This window comes from Octopus bimaculoides, chromosome 9, assembly GCF_001194135.2.
Source record: "Octopus bimaculoides isolate UCB-OBI-ISO-001 chromosome 9, ASM119413v2, whole genome shotgun sequence".
NCBI classification, from domain to species: domain Eukaryota; kingdom Metazoa; phylum Mollusca; class Cephalopoda; order Octopoda; family Octopodidae; genus Octopus; species Octopus bimaculoides.
The window spans coordinates 39,345,167-39,367,713 of NC_068989.1; the positions used below are offsets into that span (position 1 = coordinate 39,345,167).

The window sequence follows — 22,547 nt, forward strand, 5'->3', positions numbered from 1 at the left end:
TATATATATATATATATATACACACATGCATACATACATATATAATGATATATTTCATACATATGTCAAAATGTTTATGATTATGAACAAATAATCATGCACTGAAGTGTGTATGTGTGTGTGTGTGTGTGTGTGTGTGTGTGTGTGTGTATGCATACAGACCTACTATGTATGAGTCTTTGCACTGTATCATTTCCTGTTTTCTATTCCTTTCCACTAAGACATTTTTAAGTATATACATTAGCAGATTTTTATGTTATTATTACAGTGGTTGTTCATTTTATCATAATAATATTAATAATAATGATAATAACAATAACAACAACAACAATGATGATAATAATAATAATAGTAATAATAATAATAATAATAATAATAATATTAATAATAATAATGATAATAATAATAATAATAATAACAGCAATAATAATGATAATAATAATAATCAAAACAGCAGGCCTCTGTTATTGAAGTACAAAATTAGTTCAGAAATACATTACAGTAGCTGGCTACCTCACAGCTGAGAGCAGTCTTTGTAAAAATCTCTTATATACTTGCCCTCCAATATTTATATTCCCATACAAACCGAAATTTCTAAAGAAGACTAAGCATTAATAAACTAAAACACATGCAGTTCACCACATGCTTACATGTACACATACACATAAATGCATGGATGTAAGTGTAAGTAACAAAACAGATTTGTGTGTGTGTATGCATACACCTTCACAAAACAATAAGAAATTGAAATCGCAAACACATATAGCTGTGTACATAGACATATATACAAAGAATGATAATACACATATAAAAGAAATAACAGACAAATACTGCAGAAAAATGTGTATGTATGTACACATACACAACGTGTGTGTGTGTGTGTGTGTAATTATCACACAAAATCTAATTATGCATAAACAGGATCTGCTTTGTATGCGTGAACACAGATATATACATATATGAAAAATATTAAACACTCATGCGTAATTTGAAAAGATGAACTAAAAGGAAAATCAGAAAGACATTCGAACAACCACATCAGCATCATCATCACAACAAGAATCATCACTACCAACAACATTAGCAACATTGCATAAAATACCATCAACTCTGCTATTTATACCATCACTGTTAAACTCTCAAGTCAACGAGGAAGCTGCAAAGCAGTTTCTTGATCCACCAAAAATAGCAGTTAAAAGGCAAATCATGCTTTATTATCTTGAGAAAAGAGCATTAGCATTGTTAAAACAGGATAAAAAAATAGTCTCCCCACTTCCCAGGCAGCATTTTTTTTTTAGTTCCACTATTTTTCGTGTGTATTTGTGATTTTTGGAGGGCTGGGTGGGTGTAGGGGCGATATGGAGGTAGAGGAGGGGAGAAATCTCATGGACTATCCCCAGGTGGTGTAAACTTCAGCCATGCCATTGGAAATGAGAGATATAACATAGCTCTATCCTTAATACACTCTGCCTAGGAGAAAAGAAAATGATGTGATGATCAGGACTAGAATCTTCTGATTCCAGTCTTTTCAATCAATACTAGGTCTCCATTCAGTCAAAACTTACCTAGGGCTTAGCAACAGCTGACAAAAGTACGAAAGCAACTCTATTAATAGCACCAACACAAACAAAAGCCACACCAGCAGACTCATCATAGCACTTTGACACAAAAATAGTCCTTTGAATTACAGGTCCCTTTAGTCTGCTCAGATTCCATAGTTTCATTTGACCCTTATTTCACTCACAGAGCTCAAGTCAATCTGAGGCTGTGGTAAGAATTATTCACTGAAGATGCCAAGCAGTGGATTTGAACTCATGGTTTCATAGTTGCAAAGTGAACTTCTTAGACACTTTGCCATATTTGTGCCCCATCACTTCCACTGTTGGCAATAACATCTTTATCACTAAACTAACCAACCAACCAGTGAAGAGGAACAATGTTACACTAAGTTGAGACAATGTTTATTCTTCCGTAAAATTTGGAAACATTTTCAATGTTATAGCTACAAGATGGTATCCATTGATTTTACTGCCATTTTATGTTATCATTGTTATTGTTAATATTCTTGTTCTTGTTCATCATCATCAGCTTTGTCAGTGGAAGTGAAATATATATTTATTCTAATTTATTTTGATATTGGTGTTTTGATGATGGGTAGAAGAAAATTCCTTGTGAGTTGTGTTTGTAATGTTTCAGTTACCATTCTGGAACCATTTAATTAGATTTACATTAATACAATTCTTCCGGAAAAGCATGAATGTCATTGTTTGACATTTCCTCCTTTGTTAAATGTGTTTATTTCATGTCTAAGAAAGAAAAAGCTAGCAGGATCAAATATCTTCCTGGAAAACTATTTGGGTGTGTTGCTGGGCCCTTTACATAAGGAACACAGCTGAAAGAGTTACTGCTGATATTTTGGGCATGTTGCTGCCCCCTCAGATAAAGAACCCAACTGCACAGTTGCTGCTAGGCCCTTGAATAAAGAAATCCAACTGAAGAAGTTGCTACTGACATTTTCACCTGGATGTATCAATCAGAAGCCTCTAGAATTTATTTCAAGCTTGAAATAATTAAGAAATAGTTGTGAAAATCGTACTGAAAAAGAATACATAAGGTATTTTGTATATAGTAAAATTGTTTGTATCTTTTGTATATAGTAAAATTAATATTCGTATCTAATGGGGCTGAGGTCATTCCAAGTTAGTGCTCCCAGAGCCGTTGTCATGTGCAGAACCAACCAGGTCCACCAGTGCTCTCCATCTCTGGTGGTCCTTTGCCAGCCCCTCTGCATCCTCCAAGGTGACATCAAGCCTCTGGAGATCTTCCCCAGTTATATCCAGCCATCTAGTATGGAGCCTACCATGAGGCCTCTTCCAGCTTACAGCTGCTGTGTTGAATGAGAGTAAAGCTCTGGTGGGATGATTTTGCAGGAGACAGAGGGCTTATCCATACCAGCACATGCAACAGATAGCTATGATTTAGCAGTTTAATAATACTAATTAATAGATATGAGTTTCTTACAATAAAAAGATTCATTTATTGTATTATTCAAATTGCTAGTTAATTAAATAGATATAGTTAACATGGTTTAGTTGTTATTTTAAAATGGTGTGCACTTTGTTAAAGAGAATATAGCAATAGCCCTGAGCAAGGTAAGTAACTGTGCAAAAATGTTCCCTCAATGCTTTATTGTTGGAGTAGGTGCCTCTGTCACTCAATACTGACCATAGATCATGTAACATGTATGTGCAGGTCTGAAAAAGATTTTTTTTTTTTGTGGAAGACAGCAGTAAGCTAAATAAACAAAGCCACTCTTCTACATGTCACTGATGTTTATTCAAGGGAAATTCCACCAAGAGCAGCTAGTTACAGTGTCAACAAGGAATGTAAACAAGATACTAGTGTTTCATTCTAGCAGAAATCAAAGCTGTAGAATGTCAACATTCACACACATTCATATGTGTGTATATATGTCTGCACATGAATGGTCACAAAAACACAGGCATGACAATATAGTTAAGGAGTTCGTTTTGGGTTCAGTCCTACTGCATAATAATAACTTAGATAAGTGTTTCTTCTAGAACTTCTGGCAAACTAAAGCCTTGTGAGTGGATTTAGTTTACAGAAACTGAAAGAAGCCCATCATAAATATGTATGTGTGTGTTTGTCTCCTTGTTTTGGCATCACATGATAGTTATAAATGAGTGTCACAAGTGATCTCCATACAAGTGATATCAATCATTTCCAGTTTCCAATAAAAACTTATCTGACCATGAAGAAATATTATTGTACTTGGTTAAGAGTAACTGTAAGGACATTTGGCCATTGAAAATTTGCTTCAATGAATTTTGTCTGACCTGTGGGAGCCTGGAAAAGTGGATGTCAAAAGTGTGTGTGTGTGTATATGTACCGCACGCGCGCGCGCGCACACATACACACACACACACACAAGTGCACACTAGGCATCTATACAGTTCTGTCTGCAAATTGCACGCAAAAAGTTATTGACTAACCCAGTATTGAACCCAAAACCATGTGGATATGAAGCAAGCTTCTTAATCACACAGTCATGCCTTCATCTGCATCAATTTTAAATTTCAGAATATAGCAGAAACATATATCAAATAAACTATAAATGCTCATAGTCAGAATCTGTACTTCAAATAGCTGCAAAAAATTCAATAGTTTATTAATTTGTTAATGATGCAAGCCTATTAAAAATTTATAAATCATTAAAAACATGTTGAAGAAAACAAATGAAATATAACCTCCTGTCTCTTTAAAACTGGCAAAAAGCTAATAGATTACCACACATTGATAGTAAAAAACAAAATAATCATAAACTTTTATCCTAATTAATTTATTGACTACAGTCTAAATACAGAAACTGACGGTGAAAGGCTAATGGCTAAATAATCAACAAAACGCTACACCACTTTATCTCAATAAACATCTAAGATGGAAAATTTATATCAATAAACTGACAAGGAAACTCTTTCAAGCCATGTAATGGTCACTGAATTTTTTTCTATCTTCTAAAAATTAAAATCTAAATATATACTATGCTATCTACCCTTTCTCTCCTCCATATTGTTCCTTGAACTGAGAATCAAAAGCAAAAAAAAATGCTGTCAGCAAACCTCTATTGTTTGATAACAATGCATTTGTCACCCCAAAATACTTATGCCACATGTGTCAGATATTTTAGATATACTTGCTGTCTTTATTTTCAGTCAAGTTTCTAGAAATATATTTTTGCAGTATTGAGTGTGTTGAAATAAATCTCAACTTCCATTCACATAGAACAATAAATATTTAAGAAATGTCTAAATAATATCAAGAGTCCACAAAAAACAAGTTTTGTATTCTCAGTATTAAATCTTTCAAGTGGCCTCATGTTGTAAAAGGCTGATAGTGTGAAGATTATACTGAAAGTAATGCAAAAGTGGGCATAACTTTTTTTATGAACTGTCACAGAGAATTCAAAGGGCAATATTTATTAACTTTTTTATTCACTGTCACAGAGTATTCAAAGAGTATTATAGTGGAGTAACTCTTCCTCTATGCAAAAGTACAATCAAACAGCAATGCATTGCCGAACTCCATTCCTGAATCCTCTTTGGAAAGCTCAGGTTTGCACTGTTGTATCCAGTCTTTACTGCCGCTATTACCTTGCTTGCATCGTGGAATCATTATTACTGCATTGAAGAATAATGAAGGAGACTTACTATAGAGGAAGGGTTATACTACCATTTTTGTGCAAACTGAACAACCTATATCAGTTAATGAAAGGTCATGCTCATTTTTGCATTACTTTCGACACAGTCATTGCATGAAGAATTCTAAAGAAATGTGACACTGTTAGAAGGAAAATGGGCATCTAATGTGAAAGGTGAATCACAAATTAGCCAAATGTGACTGGATTTCATTGGCATTAGCCCATATACACTGCTAAAACAGCTGCACTGTTATGGAAATGGGATATAAATAAGAATGGATGCTGATTGATAAAGTGCTGCATATTGTTGGGATGGTATTCCTGTTGAAAAGAAACACTTAGGTAAACATGGAAAGAAGTGGCAAGTTATAAAGAAGTGGAGAGATATATCTTAAAACATCAGACTTCATAGAAATGATAAATGATTAAGATGAGCAGCAATATGATGTGCAGTAGACATATTTAAATTATTCTAGCAACATGAAGTGGACATTATGAGAAGAAAGAGGACAAACCATTTTAAATATATATTTAATCTAAATGCAGTATTTTAAGTAGGTGCAAGCATGAAGTGGCTTCAGGGAGAGGAGGTGATATAATTAGTAGTACAGATAGAGTGCAGTACAGCAGAATAAAAATGAAGTTATAGAACAGGCAAAGATGAGCGCTAAGGAGATTATAGATGGGTGGAGGCTGCAAGAATGTAGGAGGAATGTAAGAGATGATAGTGATAAGGATGGAGGAAGTAAGAGGTGCATAAGAGTGAATGAAGGAGTAACAAACAAAAGTGGAGGGTATCAATGAAAATTAGAATAGGAAAGAAGGAGAGATGACTGGTGGTTCAAAAAGGAGATGAAATATATAGCTCTGCTCTCATTTAATCATAGCTGCAGAATAATGAAGTAACCAGAAGAGCAATGCAGAGGTCAGTGATAGGGAGATGAGGAGTAGTAGGGAATGCTTGACAAGAACAACTTAGGTGAGATTCTCAGTTTTATGCCTGAGAGTTCAAAGTAGAGGAATAAAAAGATCCTTAATTTGGAAAACAGTTAAGAATTGGTGACAAGAAGAGCATAAAACTGTAAAGATATTGCCTCAAATAAACACCCATCAACATATGCCAGTAGAGAAAAACAAATGTAAAAGGTATAAACAAATGAGTACAGTGACATCAATAGAATTTAGTGGTGGGGGCATACTTCTGGTGCTTTTGTTATTGACCTTTAGATATATAAAGTGCAAAGCCAGTTTTAGTCATTTTTGACTTCAGACCAATGAAGAAGTAGTTAAATAGACAATAGCAATTAGACAGCTGTCTACAGTTTGTGTAAACACACCTTTTGTAGGAATAAAATAATAAACTAGCCTCTTCAAAAGGAAGTACATTTTATAAATAAACAAGAACACAAAAGAAATTTGATAGACAAAATAAAATATTTGTTAGATAATTATTTATCTTTTGTAAAGAGTAAAAAAATTTTGTTTCCTGCTGTTCAATGAATATTGATATCTGTGTGTGTGTGTGTGTACACATACACAAACATACCACTCTCATTTGCATACTATACATTCAACTCGCTCTTAGTGCTTGTATTTCATTGTAGATTGACTATCATCAAATGGAAATTGTAAGGAGTAAGATTTATGGGAGGAGGGGATTATTATTATTATTATAGTCAGAAGAGAAAGTATTGTTTGTAGATGGAGTGGAATCAGTTGAGAATTTGGCTAAGGCTTTTAAGTATCTCCTTAACTCAGGATTCTGGGTTCAGTTCCTATCTGACTTAAGGTTTATTTTATAAATTACTCTCAAAATTGAGCACAATCATTAATATCTAGATTTTCATAGATCTGGGTTTTATGAAAACCAGATCAAAGATTGATCAGCAAAACAAAATACTCTGGCCTCTTCTATTCCCATTCTTATTTTATGGTGAATTACCTGCTCAGGAATTAGCAAGTAAGAGGTTAAGCATTCCACAAACATGTGTACACTTAATGTGATTTCTCTGGTAGAATCAGCTTGTCATAGTGTATGACAGGGTTGTACATATAAAATCCAGCCAATGGGCTTTGATACAAATTCCATTAACTGAATGGAAACTACAGAGATGGAATGGAAATTGTATGGGAAACCAACAGATATGGATTGACCCAAAGCTATATAAAATGATATTTGTGAGTGAGGGTGTAGTCTTTTTTTAGTTTATTTGAATTTGACAATAATTACTACAAAGAACTTACATGTATAGGTGCGTGTGTATGTGTATAAACACAGATAATTATAAACCATAGCCATCACTCACAAGCAGGTATGATCTTGTAGCATGTATTGCATTTTTGCTGATAATTCTTGGTGTGTATATATTCACAAGCAGACACACTCTCAACCCTCATATAGTTGACCAAGCAGCTCATTGAAAATGTGACAACTGGAGAGAGAGAGAGAGAGAGAGAGAGAGAGAGAGAGAGAGAAAGAGAGAGAGGTGCGATGCACCACCAGTTGGCTGGTATTCGTTACAGCTGAGTAGACTAGAGGAAGATGGGATAAGGTGCCTTTTCACAAGGAGACATGTTGCCTAGCCCAGGATTGAAACCTACGAACTTAGGATTATGAACCCAACACCTTAACCACAAGGCCACAAGCCTTTACACATAGGTACATACACACATACATATATGTATGTATGTGAGAGAGAGAGAGTGACTTTGTGGAAATTATTCTCAAACCAGCAACTTGGACTCAATACTTGCAGTTGACTTCATTCATGGAACGAAATGGCAAGGTCTGTGTCTATAAACACATACACATACAGAGTGAGGCAAAAGTCACGCACTCTATGGACAATTTATTAAATGTATAATTACACATGAAAATTCTATTTTCTAGCTATTTAATTGTTATATGTGCTGTTCAAAATGCCCCACTTCCTTTTCATAACACATTTCAATTCTGTGCGCACATGATTCATTAACCACCATTGATGTTAGATCGACTGCACTTTTCGGTATGCCACTTTGAGGGTGGCCAGTGACACTACCAGCTTGTTTAAAACGATTGATTAAGCATTCAACAGTTGACTTATCAACTAGAAGTCAGTGTGGATTCTGCCTGTTGAATTCCTCTGTAACAGATCTGTGAGTAGCACCTGCTTTCCCATACATGAACACTAAGGTAACATGATCATCCTTCATAAGTTTTATACCCATCTTACTTCATCAAATTTTTTTCTGCAAATAAGAAAATAGAACAAATTAGACATTTAAAACATTACTAATTAATTAACACCTATAGTATGTAACTTTTGCCTTACCCTGTATATGTGTATGTGTATATGTGTCTCTATTTATATAGACATTTACATTTTGAAGGACAGACACAAGACAGATTACTCAATGCATGAAGTAGAATTAATTTATTTATGATAACGTGGATGATGATTGCTATTTGTCACTGTTATGATCCTTAAAATGTTGGATTGTTGCAACACCCATTTTGGTATACTGTTTACTTAGTAAAACCAGTAAAGACACAACTATCTCTAACCACCTACTTTGTATTCTAGAACTTCATGTACTTCTCTTTACTTACAGTGACTAGGTCATTCCATTTGTCATGTGGGAGGGGTGTACGATTATTACTAATTCCCAACAGTATCTCCCCTTTTAAAGTTTTCTAAGGAAGTGTCTCTTTATTCAGCAATAATTTCTTTTATTCACCCCACTATCCTTTTTTGTGTTTTTTGTTTTCATACAATTTAATATTTTTTGCATTTGACATCTATTTTCAGGAACTTTGTATGTTTTCTTTTCCTCTCTCTTGTATGCCTGGGCTCAATAACCTGCAGAGGCATTGGTACTTGGAACATATTGTACAACCATTTCATTGGTTCCTCCTTTTTTGGTTCGCTTTCCACGAATCTCTTTTTCAGTTGGTTCCTGTGTCTCTTTTGTATGCCTTTTCTACTTTTTATCTAATACATCATTTTACCTATGCATTTGGTAACTACGCCATCTTCCCAACTCTGCTTTCCATTCTTGTATGCCCTCATAAGCATCTTTTTGCCAATTTTAAAGAATCTTGCTATGTCTTCTGAGGCACCTTTTCTTTTCTTGCCAGGTAGCAATTTATCAAAGACTGATTTTACTTTCCTTGCAAACATCAGCTCTGCTGGTGAGCTACCTGCTGGTGTATTCAGATTTGGTGTCACATGGTACACTCTAAAAAATTGTTGTAGAGCTACCTCATCCGTGGCTTCCTTATTTGATTTTCTAAGGGCTCTTTTCAAGGTATCGACAAAACGTTCTGCCTGTCCATTAGATCTGGGATGGTATAGGGCTGTAGTTATATGTTCTACCATGAACGTTTCAGAAAATTTTTAAAATTCACTAGACACAGATTGCGTTCCATTGTCAGACACTATCCTGTCTGGGCTGCCAAATCTTACAAACAATTCATATAAAAAATTTATCACAGCTGAGGAGGTTGGTTTTTCTGCACTTACAAATTTCTAGTTATTTTGAGAAACTATCAACTACCACTACGTAGTAAGAAGCATTGAAAGGACCAGCAAAATCGATGTGTAGCCTCGACCATGGAACATCTACTCTTGAACAATGTTTACTTTTTATCATGGGAAATTTTTCATTTCATTTTGGCTTATATATAGGTGTTCCACTCTGTTTTACTACAATTTTTTGTTTCAGTCTCTCAGCTGCATTCTAACTTACAACTGAACCGACTATATTTCCACACAAAACACTTATGGGAATATTCCATACTTTGAATAGTTCCATCCACTCTGTGCTGAATAAATTAAGTGAACTTTTTAATACACATCTTTGTCTATTTTTTGTTTGACCTCAAAATGTTACATTACATATAAATTCACCAAAAAAATATAATCTTCTTCCCATAACACTATGTGCTACCTTTCTTGATTTAATTAAATTTGACTTACCAACATATTTCCAAGATTTTTTGTTTTCTTTTTATATTTTTGTTTATAATGGTGATATCACTACCAGTGTCTAACTGCATTTTAATGCTTGTATTTTTGATTTTCACCTTCATGACTTTCCTCATCATTATATCATCAGCTTCTTCCAATGACATACCATTTATTCTTTTTCCTTTCTTCTGATGTTTTGTCATCTTCATTCTACAGTGCGTCTTTATATGTCCAATATTACCACAATGAAAGCACTCCGCTTTCTTAAATGGACAGTTTTTCCTTGGGTGTATACCACCACATGCAAAACATGGGTTTATTTCCTGCTTTTTGTCATGTTTTTTAGAAAACACTTTATCTCTATTCTGACTATTTTGCACTTGTTTTACTTGGAAACAATCTTTCCATTCGATTTCCTCTGTGTTCTGTCTTAATTTGATTATCCTTTCACATTCTTCTGGCACTTGTAGTAGGGTTACCTCCTGGTTTTGTTCAAGCTTTGCGAGAACTCTAGTTCTAACTTCTGTGTCCTTCATGGCAGTAAGTCCCTGTGTAAAAAATCAGGCATTTGAACATATCTGGAGTTAATACGTCCAGCTTAAACTTCTCACATCCCCTGCTTACTCTACCAGCATATGTGATGTATTCCTCATCTTTGTTGAACAATGAGCTTTTTCCACTGAGAATTTTACTCAATATATCTATTGTGTCATTAAGGTTTATGACCAAAGGTTTTCTTGAGAGTACGTATTTACCATATTGTTCATGTTCTCTTGCCACCAGTTTTCTCAAGATTAAGTGCATTTTCATTTCATCGTCCTAGTCTTTATTTTTCTTTCTTGAAGGTTTGCTCATATCTTTTGTAGTATGCTTCGAAGGTAACTCCTTTGTGTGGTTCGTATTTGAGCTCTGACTTTCCTGATGACTTCAGTAATTGCAGTACTTGTTGCTGTAATATTATTTGTTGTTGTTGTTGATTCTGTTGTTGTTCTTGCAGCTGTAGCTGCTGCAGTTGTTGTTCTTTCAGTTGCTGTTTTTGCAATTCAAGCAAACCAGCCAACAAATTTTCCATAATTTTAGGGTTTTTTTTTTTTTGTAAAATTCACACAGCAAAACTTTTATGAGTTGTTAATTCTTCTTGATTTGTTAATTCCTTGTCAAGTTTATTAATTCCTTGAGAGTTGTTTAAATCCTTGTTACCACTGTTATAATCCTTAAAATGTTGAGTTGTTATAACGCCCACTTTGGTATACAGTATACTTAGTAAAACCAGTACAGACATGACTATCTCAAATAACTACTACGTGCTCTGGTACATCATGTACTTCACTTTACTCGGTTATTTCCATTCGTCACATGGAAGGAGGGTACCATTATTACTAATTCCTTACAGCAGTGACCAAAATATCTATTTATCTATCTGCATTGTTTGATCATTTTTATGTCCATTTTTCTATGCTTGCATGGGTTGGGTGAATATGACACTAACCCTTACCTTTTTATCAAGTTAGGAATCTATTATTCTACACAGCGTCAGAGGCACAAAGTGTCTAGACAATTTGTTGACAGAAGAAACTAACAACAATACTGTCTACCACACTTTTGTATAAGTGACTGCTGATGTAAGCAAATGCATACACATATACACATATGTGTGTGTGTGTGTGTGTGTGTGTGTGTGTGTGTGTGTGTGTGTGGTAAGTGTTCAGTTTAGAATTATTATGCAATCATGTTTCTTCTTGAATTTTACAGAATGTTGCGATCTTCGGTTTTAAATTGTGCCATTGTTTTGAAACACACAGAAACTCTGGATAAAGGAAAAGCAATCTTTGATCTGTGGCGATATTCCAATAAAAGGTAAAACTTGATTGCATTGTTTGATTTAATGACTGATTTTCATTTTCTTATAACATCATTAACACACGTGTATACACACATTCACACCTTGTAACATGTATATATAAGCAAACAACTACATCTAAAGCATCTTAGCTGCTACTGATACCTGACATATCAGAAATAGCAATCAAATTTCTCTATTGTTCTAAAAACAGAATATGTCTCAACAATATTATAGGCCCCAGGCAAATCAATGCACTGCATCATATAGTGTTTATGTATTAACACCATACATAGATCAGAATTGGGCAGCTGTCCAGAGTTCTCATGCCTTAAGACAACACTGAGGACATGCGAGATATTGAAAAATCAGATACCCATAAAAGCAAAACATAATTCTTACCAAAATACTCTTAATCACAATTTTCTTTATTTAAGAGGCAGAAAGAAGAGAAATATCCCATTAACAAACACACACATACTCTGACTTCTAGATTTTTATGTCCTTACCATCCATATTCCTTATGTTAGCATTCAGAACCTGAATTAATTGTGCCTGTTGCTGTTCCATGCTTCTGTGCTTTTTCTCTATATCCGATATTTGTAACTGTTTTAAAGAACTTTTCTAATTTCGTGATATATGGATATGTTATCCATGCTTTAATTTCTTATGACCATATACACAATATGTGACACAATTTCAGTTCTATTCTAGTAGAAACCAGATAGCTTCATACATTTCATTCCTGATTCTCATCATCACCTGGACACATTACTTCTAATTTCAACCTTTTTTATGATCTCTGTGTAGACTTTCAATGATTTTGGCACTGATACATACATTATCATGATGAAGGATAACTTGTCATTTCCAACAACATAGATTCCACAGTTTTGCAGCTGATAACAGTTTAATGGAATGCATCACAAAATGACAAATGCCAACCCTCTACTACACACACATGCACATACAAAATTATTTGTGCAATTTTTTGTCTCTCTTCTCTTTGTTCAGGAAAATGGAGTTTACATTCATATAAGTTTTCTTTATTTGCCATAGTGTTAGATGAGTTTAATCATTTTGTTATCATACTTCTGTTGAAATATATATTACTTATATTTAAATTAATTCTGAAAATAATGAAGAATTTAGGAAAAAAACTTTATTATCATTAAGCTAGTAAAGGCAGTGAGCTGACAGAATCATTAGCACACAAGGCGATGAGCTGGCAGAAATGTTAGCACGCCGGGCGAAATGCTTAGCAGTATTTTGTCTGCTGTTATGTTCTGAGTTCAAATTCCGCCGAGGTCGACTTTGCCTTTCATCCTTTCGGGGTCGATTAAATAAGTACTAGTTACGCACTGGAGTCAATATAATCGATTTAATCCATTTGTCTGTCCTTGTTTGTCCTCTCTGTGTTTAGCCCCTTGTGGGCAATAAAGAAATAAGAATCATTAGCACACTGGGCAAAATATTTAGCAACATTTTTTCTGTCTTTATGTACTGAGTTCAAGTTCTGCTGAGGTCAACTTTGCCTTTTATCCTTTCAGGGTCGATAAATTAAGTACCAGTCTAGCTCTGGGATCAATGTAATCAACTTACTCCTTCTGAGAAATTACTGGCTTTGTGCCAAAATGTGGAACCATTATCAAGTTGGTGTTTGGAACATAACATTAACATGAAATTTTGATGGAAGGTTTTAATTTAGATCACTTTAAAAAAGTAAACTTGTTTCATGGAATCAGGGATGGTCTCGGGTGGGTTGGTATCAAAAGGGCTAAAATGTTTTAAAAGCATCTAATTTCATCAGATGTGGCAATTTGTCCCACCACCACACACACACTTTCAATCCTCTCAGCTGCCACCCTGAATCTGTCCCATAAGAAAAACAAGTTTAATGTATATTGGTAATGGACTGGCTTCAAAATAACATGGCTTAGTATTTCCTTTGAAAAGAATGGTAGTCTTAAAATCTCTTAATCTCCCAAAATATCCTGGGATTTCAATCTCATCAATTAATGATGACCCATCCACATTTATTGCAAACAAGCCATGATTATTTTCTTTTTAAGTCAGAAACGATAATGCTGTGTTCTTATTGGTTTCCACTAATGCATCAAACTTGCCTAAAATTTCAATGTGTGATCCATCAAATTGTTTTAGTATTAGATCATATATTCTTAATTTTCATTTATTCAAATCTGTCCAGAAATTATCAGGTAAGACAAGTTACCTGACTGCTGTTATCACCATGTGCACCTTAACATTAATGAGTTTCACATTGACCACTGCATTATTTTTTCATGCCAGTTACATAAAAACTGGTAAAATATTCATTTTAAATTTCATTAACTATTTGTATAGATTTACATAACCACCTAAAAAGAAATCTTTCTTTTCCATATTTGACGCAAATTTTACCAAATGCTGGTCAGTCTGATGGTGCAGAATTATATCCAGGAGGCAACATAAAATCAGATATTTTTTTCATGTTTCAATCAATATCCAACAGGGACATCCTCAACATCACCTTCACATCTCCATCAATCACTGAGATTCAGAAATCATTTAAAACTGTTGAATGTATTTGACATAGGCATAGCGTTTTGGATTACCCAACTGAAGATATTTTGAAGCTTTTACTTGATGCTCTAATGTTTGCATGCCATCTATGAGTTTTATCCAAATTTTCATCAACTTCTGCACTTCATCTATTATTTCTAGTATCTATATCAAAATAACAAAAATGAACAGAACCAATTTCTTGGAATAATTTGGAATTGATTCAATCCAATTTTAATGCTGTCATAACAATATCTGACTCTTTCAGGAATTATGAATTTCATTTTGGAACAAACTCATGTCACTATTATAAATTTTATACCACCAAAATTCTTTGTTTAAAATACCAGGTGTTACCCCATTACCAAAACTTACAATGAACACCATATCTATTTCTGATAAAAATATAAATCTGTATTTTTTTATCTAATTAGTATTCAAAAGGATTTGTTTTGGCCACAGCAGTAAAGAATCACAGCCAAACTTCTATATTTCTGGGTCATCAAGTGGAAGTTTGTAATTGTTAATTAGTGATGTCATTGTTGTATCGAACTAAGTTCATTTCTGAAAAACAATAGTCTCACATGATGCTTTTATGTTCAGAAGTCTTAATCAACTGAATAACCAAGCCTTGACATTAAACTGGTGACTGTCTTAAATAGTCTTAATTACCATGTAATTATTAGCATAATGATTGTATCACAGATTCAAAGATCTGGCTTTTGACAATCACCTTACTTCAAATTAAATGATAATGATTCTGATGTTTTTTTTTAATCTCTCTTCCCCTATTCTCATTGTCATCTTTTTTAATCATGATTTTGTGTGAAAATATTTCTTTGTTTCAGTTTTACATCAAGCACCCTAATATTTCAACAACTGCACCACTATCATATAAGATATTAATAGTGTCAGTGATATGTAATTGTATCACATTTCTAGATAGCATTAACACAACTCACTGTCAATTATAATCTCCATTCTCAACAATAATGGTGGTCTTGTTCTGTAATTCACCCTTATTTCTTCAACTTTTCCTAATCCATTTATAGTTTTCTTCTCTATTTCTAACACATTCTAAGCACATAATCTATATTTATTATTAGTGGTAATATCATCTGCCTCCTTTGTCTTTATCATTCCTGTGTTGATATAGTTGTTTTCTTTAACTATTTATATACAATAAAGCAAATAGTAGCATCCAAAGGCACTAGTGATGGTCTGTATTCACAATTACTAAGTGTAAATAGTTCAGAAGTGGAATAAATTGTTTTTCCATGAAGGAGAGGAAAAGCTATTTCACTCTTCTTACACCAATTATCATCATCATTTTAACACTTTTTTCTTTGTCAGCTGTGTTGACTATGTAACACAATATCCACCTTTTTGATTTTTCCTCACGGTGTCAACTTTGCCTTTTATCCTTTCCAGGCTTTTAAAGTACTGGAAAAGTTCTTATATCCTTTGTAAGACAGTTGCTTATGACTGGGCAAATATAAGTGCTAGTGTAGTTGCAAGTTGAGATAAATTTGATAAAATATTGGTCAAGGACTGGGGTCAATTTAGCACTCTCATTAAGCATTCTCAACATAAATGGAATTATAATAGCAGACAAAACCTCTTTTAGGCTGAGTATTACCATTCTTCCCATGTCTTCTCTTTGTATTATAAATTTCTAATCCAGTACTCATTGAGGCTTCATATCACATGCCCATGCTAGCACAATTTTCTCTGCTAAACACAAATTCTCTCCATCCAGTCAGGATCAACATTTCCAGTCGATTTGTCTAACAAAATGCCTTGTGAGATATTGTCATTGCTCTTTACTTTCTGATTTCACATAATACTAAGATTCCCTTGATCTTTCATACTTTTGCACAGATAAAATTGAATACCAATCCAAAGTTTGGGTCAGTCTTAAATGAGTAAAGAAAGTATCCTCTAAAATATGAGGTTTTGTGCCTTATGTTAGGAATCAGTGCTACATATCAACCAAGTCATGCTCTTTCAATTTCACTTTTCCAGGTTTATTTCATTTTATTCTATCAAAAGATTTCTGGACTAGTTCTATAGCATACCAACAAATGACAGCACATGGTTGCATGTGCAGTGAGAGCTAGCAGTCATCTTCATGAGGCTATTTGCTGAGTGATATTGCTGTGTTTACTTTGCAAGTTGTGAAATTTGTGTTTTTGTAATCATATGTATGCTGTAGTCTGCGATTTTTGTCATGGACAAGAAGTTGGAACAAAGAGCCAACGTGAAATTTTACGTTAAACTTGGGAAGTCTACTACAGAAACATTGAGCATGCTACAACAAGCTTATGGCAAGATGGTAATGGGTCGTACACAATGTTTTGAGTAGCACAGGCCCTTCAAAAGTGGAAGAACATCCTTGGAAGATGATGAGTGATCTGGAAGACCTGCCACAAGCATCACTCCCAGAAATGTGGAGAAAAGTCATCAGTTTGTGCACGAGGATCGTTGGAAGATAACCAAACAACATTGCTGATGTTGTTGGCCTGTGATACAGGCCCTTGCAGGCAGTCCTAATGTCTGAATTGAATATGCAGCATGCCAAGTTTGTCCCCTGTCTACTAACCAATGAGCAGAAAAAAGCATTGTGTTGAAGTCTGTCAAGATCTCTGTCAGCAAGCCACTGATGACTCATCCTTCATGTTGAAGATCATCACCGGTGGGGACAGTTGGGTCTTCAGGTATGACCCCTGAGATGAAGCCGCAGTCATAACAATGGAAGACCACAGAAAGCACAACAGATCCACAGTTTAATCAAGAGCATACTCATCGTTTTTTCAACATCTTCAGTATTGTGCATCAAGAATTCATCCCCTAGGGCCAGACCATCATTCTTGAGATCTACTGCAAAGTTTTGAAGCATTTGAGAAGGTCATTTCACAAAAGTGACTGGATTTGTGGAGCACACACTCATTCGTGAGTTTCTCACCAAAAACCAACATGATATCACTTCCATGGTGCATTTTACATGCCACCAGCACGGGATCCAGTCAGGCAGCATTGGCAACGACACACACTCAAATAGTGCATTTTACATGCCACCAGCACAGGAGCCAGTCAGGTGGATTCCAAAAGTAGCAGGAATGCTGGGACTATAGTACTACTGTGTAAAGTGACTATTTCAAAGAAGATGATGTTAAAACTTAGGTAAATAAGTTATTCTTTTTATTAAATATAACTAGTTCTGGAACCTTTTTATACAACCCTGGTGAGTAAGTTTGGTAGATGGAAACTGAAAAGAAGCCTGTCATTTATGTAAGTGTGTGTTAGAGAGAGAGAGAGAGAGAGAGAGAGAGAGAGAGGATATGTATGCATGTGTTGCCTTGTGTTGACATCACATGCTAAATGAAAACAAATCAGACAAATCATGCCATCATACAAATGGTATCATTTATTTGCAATTTTGTGTTGCAAATGTTCAAACTAGGGGAACATGTTGCCTTGCTTGGAAACATGAGGATTGGCAACAAGAGCTATATATATATATATATATATATATATATATATACATATACATCTGTCTTATGGAATTCTTTTCTGTCACCATAGATAAACCTATGACTTTGGTAGAGGACATATGCTTTCAATAGATTGTACTATAACAAGCAGGTCATCAGTATATAAAAGCTCCCGAAGAATGGTCAATTGTGACCTCTTTTGGTAGAGTCTCAAGAACTTTATTAAATAAAAAGAAGCTAAAGACACAGTCTTGTTGGACATCTACTTTTATATCAAATACCTTAATATAAAGTCATTGCTTCCTCTTACCTTCCCTACACTCTTGTACATCACTTATACAGCTCTTGCAAACCATTTATCTACACCTAGTTTCCTCAGAATGTACTAGGCTATACAGATGACTTAAGGAAAGACTGTAACCAGTCCAATATATGCAGTGTTGTTTCTTACCTAAGGACTTCTAGAAGTATCTCATTAATTTCATTATAACCCAAACACAGAAATTACCACTTTGTGTTTTTTTCAACCAATGCTACCCATAACTAACTTTTGCTAAACATTTGATATCTATTTCCAGAACTGTCTAACTGTTTGTCAGTTAATCATCATCAACATCATCATCATTTACAGGAACTGGCCAGCTGGAGAGCTGCCCAGGCTACAATTGTCTGTTTTAGCATGGTTGCTATGGCTGGATACCTTTCCTAACACCAACCACTTTACAGAGTGCTTTTTATATTGCACTGGTATAGGTGCAACTACATGGCACGTGTGATTTTTACGTGGTGCTGACACAAGTGCTCTATACATGGTACCAGCACAAGTTCCTTCTACATGGTCCCAGAACAAGCGCTGTTTACGTGTCAGTGGCATGCTTTTTACATTGTTCTGACATGGGCTGTAATGGTCACAGTTTTACTTTGCTTGATATGACTTCCCAAGCACAGCAAATTACCATAGGTCACAAAAACCATTGTTTTTCCCACCTTTTCATTTGATTTGAGATGGCCATAAAAGAAAAAATATATCCAGCATTTTCATCATTCAGAGTAAATTCCCTTTTGCGACCATCACTGAAAAATGAGTATTGCTTTGTAATATGTAACATACTTCACTAATTGTTTTAGGTGCCTATGTAGTTATAAACAGGCATAAACACCCTCTTAACCTTCCTACCTTTGACCCACTAGAACATCGAAGATGTAACAGATAACAGGAGAGAGGAGTGCATCAGCACTTGTCTGATATTCATTTTCAGTTGACTATACTGGAGCAGTGTGAAATGAAGTGTCTTGTTCAATAACACTGCCCATGCAGAAATCAAAACTATGACCCAACACCCTTACATAAAAGCCCCTTTAAAAGAAAGAAAAAATTTAGAACAGAGGAACTAAAAGAGATAAAGTGAAAATTTTTATTTTTATTTGTTGATATCAGCTAAATCAGAGGAGCTGAAAACTTTGTTGACTGCAATTAATTTAGAAAGAATTAGATATCGTACTGTAAGTCTAACTCTATTAGTGAGAAAGATAAGCTCTAGTATAAGTGTAATTTCTAAGTGTGTTAGTTGTACTTCTAATGCTCACCTACATATATAAGGATCTATATGTGTGGGAATGTAGATAGATAAATAAATAAATTGACAGACAGATATAGATTCAGACAGACAGTAAAAAACTAAAATGTGGAACATTATGAGATAAGAAAGGAATAAAAAAACAAATAATATATAAAGTTAAATAAATAAAATGTAGCTGAAAAATCAAAGAATATGTACAATGAAAATAGATACACCAGGATCTGTGTAAACAGAGACACATGTTTTGGGTTATTAAACAGGATTATTTCTCCATACTTAAAGGTTTTGAGCAGTTGATATTACTCATCTGTACTCAACTGTGTGTCTGAAATAATTACTATGGACTGGACATACTGATAATACAGTGTGTGTGTGCGTGTAAATGTAGGTGTGGCTGTAATAAGAAGCTTGCTTCCTAACCACATGTTTCTGGGTTCAGTCCCAGCCTCGGGCCAACTAAAGCCTTGTGAGTGTATTTAGTAGATGAAAACTGAAAGAAACCTATCATATACAGGATGGGTAAAAAGTAAGTAGGCATTAAAAATTTGTAATAAAATCTATATTCCTTTTACAAATTTATTGAAACAAATGATACATTTTCTTTATTACATGGGAAAAATGAAGTAAATCTTCATATTTCAACGTAAGCACCAGTGGCGTCATCCAGTTTCCTCAAAAGGACAGGGATGGAAGGAACAACCTTAAGAAGGACATTGTTTGGGACATCATTGAGAACCTCCTGAATCTGTGTCTCCCAGTCTTCCAGTGTAGGAGGTTTTGTCTTGTACACCTCCTCTTTTGTGTAACCCTAACAGATAAAAATCACATGGAGTGAGATCTGGACTTCTTGGAGGTCTGGACTTCTGGACTTCTGCGGTCACATGCTCCTGCATATGATGGATTTTCCAAAGACAAAAATTCAATTCTTTATGCAACAGTGTATGTAGTGTGTGTCTTGTTAGTCCACTTTCACAAGCTGCTTGATGTGTTGATTTTTGTGGGCTGTGATCAAACATTTCCTGCACTCTTGCCACATTCTTCCCTGATCAGGATGTGGTTGGACAGCCACTTCTTCTTGCATCGTTCATAGAGCCCATGGTCATCAGCTTTGCATGACAACTTTTTATTGTCTCCAGATGTAGTGTTGCATGCTTACCTTTCCATGCACCTCACCATCTCTGAATCAAAACAATGGAATTCCACATTTCATAGCATGCTGCTATCTTAGCTTGTTCCTGAACAGTCAAGTGACCAGCCATCTCGAAAATAGGAAATAAGACAATAAGAAAATAAGATATCTCCATTAGCATTGTCTGTTTAAAAAATGTTTTCAGCATGATTTCAGTGATACTAAAAATTCTATAAGCAATTTCTAATGCCTAGTTACTTTCCACCCACCCTGTATATACATATATATATATATCCAAACTTTTAAATTTTTAAATTTAAGAGAGAGATTTGATGCTAACATCCATTATAAATGTAATTTATTCCTATGTCAACATTTCTGTATAAAGCTATATTTGACCGTCAAATTTAAGTCAAACATATAAGTTGCCATACACGTCTTCAGGGAATAACATTTGAGAATAAACAAATCAAACAAAAAATCAAAAATTGGAGATCAATGACTTTTTTATTTTTGTCCCTTTCTAAACTAAAGTCTATTAAGGGGAGGCAACCCCTTGCCATATTATGGGAAATGTTCACAATTTTTTACTCAAAACTCTATTCTAATAGGAATTAAATTATATTATCCTAGGAGCTATTGTAAAGCCCACAATTGCTATTGGTAAATTGTACATTGATATGCCTGCCTTAAGAGCTAATATGATACTGCATTGTACTATAAAATATAGATTATAAATGACCCTCAATTACAATAGGAATTATTATCTCTAGGAGCTTTTTCAAAAACCACAGCTGCTATATGTAAGTTACATATTAATATATTAATATGGCCTGCTTTAGGGCCTAATATTATACCCTATGCACTCTAGGTTATAAATTATAAACAATTTTCCACTAGAATGAAGATCTATAGTGTGTTATCATACCTGTAGGAGGTTATGCAAAACCCACAATTGCTATTGTCAAGTTATACATTTATATGGCCTGCCTTAAGATCTAATATCACACTATATTGTACTATAAGTTATAAATAAGTCTCCATTATAATGGAATCCATATTAAATTGTCCCTAGAAGTTTATGGCAAAACCACAGCCGCTATTTGTAACTTTAATATTTTAATATGGCCTGCCTTAATATCTAATATTATATTATTATTATTATTATACTACAATCAGTTTCAATATAGTAAACCTTCTCTTTGTAACCTGCTCTATTTAATGCTGAATTATAGAATTGAGCTTCATTATTAAAAATCCTATTATTAGCAGATAATCTGGAGAGTCTTAATGAAATATTTTAAACTAAATTATCAATAATACCTCTAGGATGGTTACTACAATGTACTATAGATTATAGTCAATTCTCTGTTACAATGGAACTCAATCCTCAATTGTCACTAGGAGTTTTAGTAAAGACCACAACTGCTATTGGTAAATTATACACTAATGTGGCCTACCTTAAGACCTAAACTTATATTGTAATTTACTATAAATTATAGCTAATCTTCAACTACCATGGGAATCCATACTATATTATCTTTAGAGGCTTTTACAAAATCCCTGCTGCTATTGGTAAATTATATTAGTATGACCTGTCTAGAGACTAACTACTACGGTATACTGTACTATAATACCCTGTCATATTGCAATTTTATTTAAACCAGCGAAAAGTGTGTCCTAAAAAATGTGTACATTTTAGAGCATTATTTGTTAGTTTATTTATCAACTTACCCTTAAAGAATAATATGTGATAAAGTTCTAAGGTACAT

The 22,547-nt window shown here is 34.3% G+C and overlaps 1 protein-coding gene across 1 annotated transcript in view; it reads left to right on the top strand.

Moving 5' to 3' along the window:
* Window positions 1-22,547, top strand: part of LOC106869101 (endoplasmic reticulum aminopeptidase 1) — a 1,169,084-nt gene that overhangs the window by 1,114,432 nt on the left and 32,105 nt on the right. The window contains exon 17 of the mRNA XM_052970645.1: window positions 11,923-12,027. Coding sequence (XP_052826605.1) covers window positions 11,923-12,027 — 105 coding nt within the window. The remainder of the gene's footprint in view (window positions 1-11,922; window positions 12,028-22,547) is intronic.